Below are 6,845 nucleotides of genomic sequence, written 5' to 3'. Positions count from 1 at the left end.
ATGACCTGTCTATCTTTTTGTGTACAAGTTTGACTTGTTTCAATTATGTTGTCTTTTTTATTTATACAAATCTCTTCTTGATGAACAATTTGTTCATCTCTAGTATTTGAATTAGAAGTAGACATTGATCTAGAAAAGTTTTCCATTTTGTTTATCACATATTTCTTTCCCTACAGTGGTTGATCTAAGGGACCTTACAACGGTTACATCCTATAGCCCTACACAACCCAAAATGACTCGGTACTCAAAATAATTAATAAACAAAATTTTAACAATCCTAAATCAGTGCCTCCTCCCTGGCTCTGATACCAAAGGGATATTGAAGATAGGTATAAAACCGCATTTATTATACCATTGTAGATTATACCATGGAGGGTTGGTCTTTTTGGGTGGCATGATGGTTACCTCCCCTGAAGGAATTCCATGGTGAGGAAGTCAGGCAGGGAATTAGTTTCTTCTTTGATGTATTCAATGTCAAAATCAAACACACATAAAATTGCTTGCCATCTTGCAAAAATTTGTTTTGATGCAATATTTTGAACATCCTTTTGTAAAACATGTTTAGCAGTTTGGCAATCATACGAAGTAAAAATTTATTATTGAGTAAATCACTTTGAAACTTAGAAATGCATAAGACAATGGATAAAATTTCTATTTTGATAGTGGAGTATTTTTGTTGAGTTTCATTCCAAAATTTGGAAGTATATTGGACAACCTTTTACTTGTTTGAGAATACCTCCATATCCCAAATCTGAGGCATCTGTTTCTACTATTTTTAAGGCTAATGGGTCTGCTAAATGCAAACATGGCAAATGGGTAATTTGGGCTTTAATCTACCGGATTATATCAGTGTGTTGACTTGTCCATGGTTTTGGATTCTTCTTCAATTGATCCGCCAAGATAGTTTTAAAGTCAAAACTATCCATTAGATTTTCATATGGTATAATACCATCATAATTTAATACACGAAGCCATAGCCGACTTGTTAGTAGATGGTTTCACTGGCTCTCTCAAATTTTGTAATGATAAAGTATTTCCATTGTAGATTATTTGACCTTTCATTATTGCTAAACCTTTTTCTTTAGCAACAAATATGTTCGAATGTTGTTTTTGTTGTTCTTTTAATTCTTTAACTTCAATTTTTATTTGTTGGATTTCTTTTGTTAAATCTTCATCATCTTCCAAATGGTACAATATAAAAAAAATGAACATAAAGTATATATATACACACACACACACTAGTTCATCATGGTTTTTGATTCTTCTTCAACCTCAAGTGAAAATGAAGTATATATATAGTAGTTGCAAAAATGTGGAACTCAACTTAACTAACAAATTAACTATCTCTGAGTGGTCGAGTGGTTTGATAAAGACTCTTAGATATATTACTTAAGAGGTCATGAGTTCGAGCCCTTCATTGGTTGCTAATAGGGGTAGCCACTGGAACTCTTACTCGGTTGGTAGTTCCAGGGGATTAGTTGAAGTGCGCATAAGCTGACTTGGACACCCTCGGTCATCGAAAAAAAAAGCGTAACTACCAAAATTGTATACTACCCCTCCCCACTCCACCCTATTTCTTTAAATCAAAATTTGGGTGGGTTGGGGTGGTTATGTTTGGGTGTGGGTTTTCTCACTCTAACTTGCTTTGAATCATTCCTATACTTCTTTAAATCAAAATTTGGGTGGGTTGGGGTGGTTATGTTTGGGTGTGGGTTTTCTCACTCTAACTTGCTTTGAATCATTCCTATACTTCTTTAAATCAAAATTTGGGTGGGTTGGGGTGGTTATGTTTGGGTGTGGGTTTTCTCACTCTAACTTGCTTTGAATCATTCTTATACTTTTTATCATTGTTTTAAAACTCGGCCTGGCCGGTTGAACCGGGACCCCGTTGGTGAGTCGGGCCAGGTGAGGCTCAAAACTGCTTATATCAGTCTGCCCACTTACACCCGTGGTTGGACCGATGCACTGTAGCACCCACCGATCCATCTGAAATCTTCCACCGAAGTCTCCCCTTCACCGTCGAATCTATCGTTTCAGCCTTCACCGTCAACTGCTTACTTCGTCGTCAGCTAGGGTACCGCAAATCTCCTCCCATTTCACGATCTTCTCTGTCCTCTCACACTCTTCTTCACCGTCGATCTACATTGTTCATCCATCGTTGTTAATCTTCTCAAAGCTACATAGTCGATCTCGTCTTCTTCTTGCCCAGGAACTATCGCCTCGTCCCCTCACATTGCTTGTATCTCAGCTCTTCATAGTTGCATTGTTCACAACCGAGCTCCACCTCTCCAACGGTCAACTCAACTGTCAACGGTAGCTCATCTTCACCAGAACCAGGTAACTGTTACGGTGTCACCTTACTAATGTACATTCCACTATTATAGTAGCAAACTACAAACCTTTAATTTTGTTTTGGTGAATGATGAATGAATATTTGATTTGAGCATTGAAGAATGAAGATATTAGATTTATTAATATATGACCTGAAGACTGAACAGGGAGGTCGTAAGAGTTAAGATAAACCCACAAACAAAGCATGAAAGCAACAAAAAAATTTGTTCTTCAGTTCAGCACATGCATGAAAAATAATAAGGGTTAATTTTATTAGTAATGTATATTTACAATGCATGAGTATTTGGTTGATTGAGGTTAATTGCCACAATGCATGATTATGTAGTAATAAGGGTTAATTATTAATTATTACTAACTTATTTGTTATTTGTATCACTAGGTTAGAGATCAACATTAAAGACAGAGAATATGTCATCATCTGGGTCTTGTCAACAATCTACTTCCATGGATGTTTCACAATCTTTTTGAGGAAGAAATGATATAGCATGGGAACATGTTAATGAGAGCGTGGATGAAAATGGGAAGAAGATATTAAAATGTATTTACTGTGGCAAGATAATCAGAGGTGGAGGAATTTATCGAGTGAAACTGCATCTAGCGGGTATAAAGGGAGAAGTTGGAAAGTGCTCTAAAGTTCCTTTCGATGTTAAATTCAAGATTAAAGAAGCACTAAATGAAATTGGGGTCAAGAATAAACAAAAAGTTGAACTTCGTAAGAATGTCAAACCTTATGGAGCTAGTGTACAACAATTTGAGGGTGATATGTTAGATGAAGATCAAGAGTGTGAAAAGGTTTCTCCATGTCCAACTCCAACTTCAAGCAGTAAGAGAAAAAGATCTATTGGGATAGGTGACTATTTTGCTTCGAGGAATAAGCCTAGGTCTCAGCCCTCAATTAAGAGTGTTTTAGCAAGAAAAGAAGCTAAGTGGAGAGTGGACATGGCTGTTGCAAGGTTATTTTATGATTCTTGCATCCCAATTAATGTTATTAATTCAATTTATTTTCAACCTATGGTGGATGCTATAACTGCAATTGGTCCTGGGTATAAAATCCCAACATATCATAACTTGCGTGTAAATTTATTGAGAGATGCTAGGAAAGAAGTGCAGTTACTTGTTGATGGTTATAAGAAAACTTGGGAGGATGTTGGATGTACTTTAATGGCTGATGGTTAGACAACTAATTCACATAGGTTGCTGATTAATTTTCTAGTGTACTGTCCTAAAGGATTGTGTTTTGTGAAATCAGTGGATGATTCGGATGTTGTAAAGGATGCTACAACATTGTTTAGCTTGTTTGAGGAAATAGCTTTATGGGTCAGACCAAACAATATTGTCCATCTTGTCACTGACAATGGAGCAAATTATAAAGTTGTTGGAAGAATGTTGTCAGAAAAATATAGTAGTATTACTTGGTCTCCTTGTGCAGCATATTGCATTAATTTGATGTTGAAAGACATAGCTGAGATGAGTCACATAGTTAACCTTTCGAAACGTGCATCTGAGGTTACAAAGTCTGTGTGTAATCATTCCTTTGTGCTAGTTTTGTTGAGGGAAAAACAGGTTATATACCTTTACCTCATATGTTTATAATTTACATTGTCAAATCATATTATATATGTACATTTTTTAATAATTTACTAAGTACTAACATTTGTTGTCTATCACTTGAATAGGGTTGGATAGAAATTATACGCCCAGGTGCAACCCGTTTTGCCACAACCTTCATTGCATTGAGCAGCCTACATCAGCACAAACGTGACTTGGAATCTACAGTGACAGATAGAACTTTTGTGGAGTCTCGATATGCAAAAACTAATAAAGGCAAAGCCTTTATTTCCATAGTCCTAGATAACCGATTCTGGGATGACATTGGTATAATTACCAAAGTTGTGAATCCATTGATGCATATGCTCCAAATTTTAGACTGATATGAGAGGCCTTCAATAGGATATGTGTATGATGGCATGTACAGAACAAGGATGGAGATGAAGAAGTTGTTTAAGAATAGGAAAATCTTGTATAAGCCTTATACAACAATTATTAAGATGTGTTGGGATAGGATGTTGCGCCATGATATCCATGCAGCAGCATATTATTTGAATCCTGCTTTTAAATATGACAATGATACTTTTTCCAAAAAACCTGAGGTCATGTATGGTTTCCTTGACACTATTGACAATAAAGCAAGTGCATTCAAAATGAGCAAGACAATGTTACTGGAAGAGAGTAGATTATATCGAGACCGTCTAGAAAGCTTTTCTCGTGAGCTTACTCTTCAAACTTGCAAAACTACACGGCCGGGTATGTAATAGTTATTAAATATTAACTTTTTAAGTCTAATTTTTAAGTTATGAAATTATGTTTATTTCTTATGTAATTTATACTTTATTCTCAATTAGATGAATGGTGGATGACATTTGGGTTTAGTGCTCCAAATTTGCAAAAGTTTGCAATCAAAATTCTAAGTCAAACTTCAGCCTCTTCTGGATGTGAGCAAAATTGGAGTGTTTTTGAATGCATACATATTAAAAAGAGGAACAGATTGGAGCATCCATGGTTAAATGATTTGGTTTTCACTCATTATAACTTACGTTTGCAAAATATGTATAAAGCCTTCTTCATTTTGTTATTCTTATTGATGTCTTTACTGGTCATGATTTGAACATTTAATTCTGTTGGTTCAGGAGTTGTTACAAGAAAATTACTTATAATCCTGTTGATTATGAGAGTATTGATAAAACTGAATGGTGGATAGTTGATGAGGAAGAGGAGGTTGGTGAGCTTAATTATGATGAATTGGAACAATCATTATATGGAGAATGAGCTATTCCTATAGATGGTGATGATCACCCTTCTTATTATGACTCAACAGATGCTTCAGAAGTTTGTTTTCAATTTTTTAAGCAATTCAATTTGGTAGTAGCTACTTTATATTCAGTTAGTTTTAATGAGAAGATTTAACTTATGGTTTTCCTTTTTTGCTAGAATTTTTTGTAGATGATGTTGCCGATGTTACTAATGATGACGATCATCTGTGAGATGATGTGTGAACTGTAAATTTTAATTGAGGATGGAATGATGGATTGAAAACCATTGGGTGAAAATAATTTTTTTGTTAGAATATTGAAGTGTTGAAAGAAGTCAAAAACTATTATATTATGTGATTTCTTCCTTTAATTTGTTATTTTGATTTGTAATTTGTTATATTACTGATGTAATGATGTTTGATGATGCTTTGCTAAGGTTTTTATTCAGGAGTTTATGATTTGGATTCAAATTCCGCAATTTTGCATTCTGTGAACAGTAACGTTGCTTATGTCACCGGTCGACCCAGGACCCGGCCAGCTCACCGTGTTTTGTCCCGGGTTGGTTTTTAAAACATTGCTTTTTATTATGGATATTTAACATCATTATTATGATATATTTTAAAATATTTATTTTTAGGCATAATTATCACTATTATTGTTATAAATAAATAAAAATATATATTTTATTTCTAAAGCTATTTTAGGATGACAAATATAACCTACACCATTCTTCAAATTACAAAATAAACTTAAATAGATATTTAATTTATTAAATAAATAATGTAATAAATTTATAAATATATTGAAAAAAAAAACTTTGAATTTACCACCACCATTAGTCAATCGCCAGTCAACGAGCAATTAACACTAAAATAGATGATGCATTTTTGCAATTAACACTAGAATAGATGATGCATTTTTGACATTTTATTTTTGCCAGCCAAATGAAATGTTGAAGTCCAATGAAACATTGGATTTTGAAATATCGTCACCATCTGGTCCCGATGGGACCGACAGTGGCGTAAACGCACCATTTGTCAAGGTGTTGATAGTCAGATAACCAAATCATAAATTTGCAAATTTGTTAATAGTTAATTAATAAATGATTTATTTAATAAAAATTATTTAATTACATTACAAATTTAGAATTATAAAAATATTTTTAAAATTGATAAAATTTATTTTACTTTAATTTTTATTTTATAAATATTTTCTTAATTAAGGTTTGTAATGGGTACCCCAATCCTAACCTAAATAGAATGGGTTAAGATTTGGGCGATCCAATCTCACCCCAATTCTAATTGAGTTGGGTTTGGGGCACCTCAAATGGGTTGAAACCTAAGAGACCCTAACCTATTTATGCATGTTGATTTTTATTCTGAGCTACTATTGCTGAAGTTTCAACGTTTCTTGATTCTCCTTTCAAGGTAGTATGTCGTACCGCTTCTTGTCTAACCGTCGAGTAATTTCTTCCAAATTTAGAATCAGGTCTTTGCATTTTTTTATACTTATTTTGACTTTTCTTTTTTTGAATGAAGGAAGATAATGTTTTAAGAGAGTTACAGCAAGCAAAATCGAAATAAACCCAAAAAAGCCAAATAACCCATAAACTAATAGACTCTTGTATTAATATTTCAGCAAGCAAAATACACTAGTAATGAAACTAGCAATTACTACCCAACA

General features: G+C 33.8%; 1 protein-coding gene across 1 annotated transcript; it reads left to right on the top strand.

Moving 5' to 3' along the window:
- The first annotated feature begins 805 nt into the window (after positions 1–805).
- Positions 806–5,393, top strand: LOC116131388. Its single transcript, XM_031417036.1, has 7 exons — positions 806–816; positions 2,826–3,505; positions 3,602–3,915; positions 4,029–4,227; positions 4,303–4,656; positions 4,755–4,844; positions 5,353–5,393. The coding sequence occupies exons 1-7, from the start codon at positions 806–808 to the stop codon at positions 5,391–5,393; spliced, it is 1,689 nt and encodes a 562-aa protein (XP_031272896.1).
- Positions 5,394–6,845: the final 1,452 nt, after the last annotated feature.

Source organism: Pistacia vera, unplaced genomic scaffold, assembly GCF_008641045.1.
Source record: "Pistacia vera cultivar Batoury unplaced genomic scaffold, PisVer_v2 Contig233, whole genome shotgun sequence".
In the NCBI taxonomy this organism is placed as follows: domain Eukaryota; kingdom Viridiplantae; phylum Streptophyta; class Magnoliopsida; order Sapindales; family Anacardiaceae; genus Pistacia; species Pistacia vera.
The sequence above is the reverse complement of the archived record's forward strand: the minus strand, read 5'-3'. Positions and strand labels throughout refer to the sequence as shown.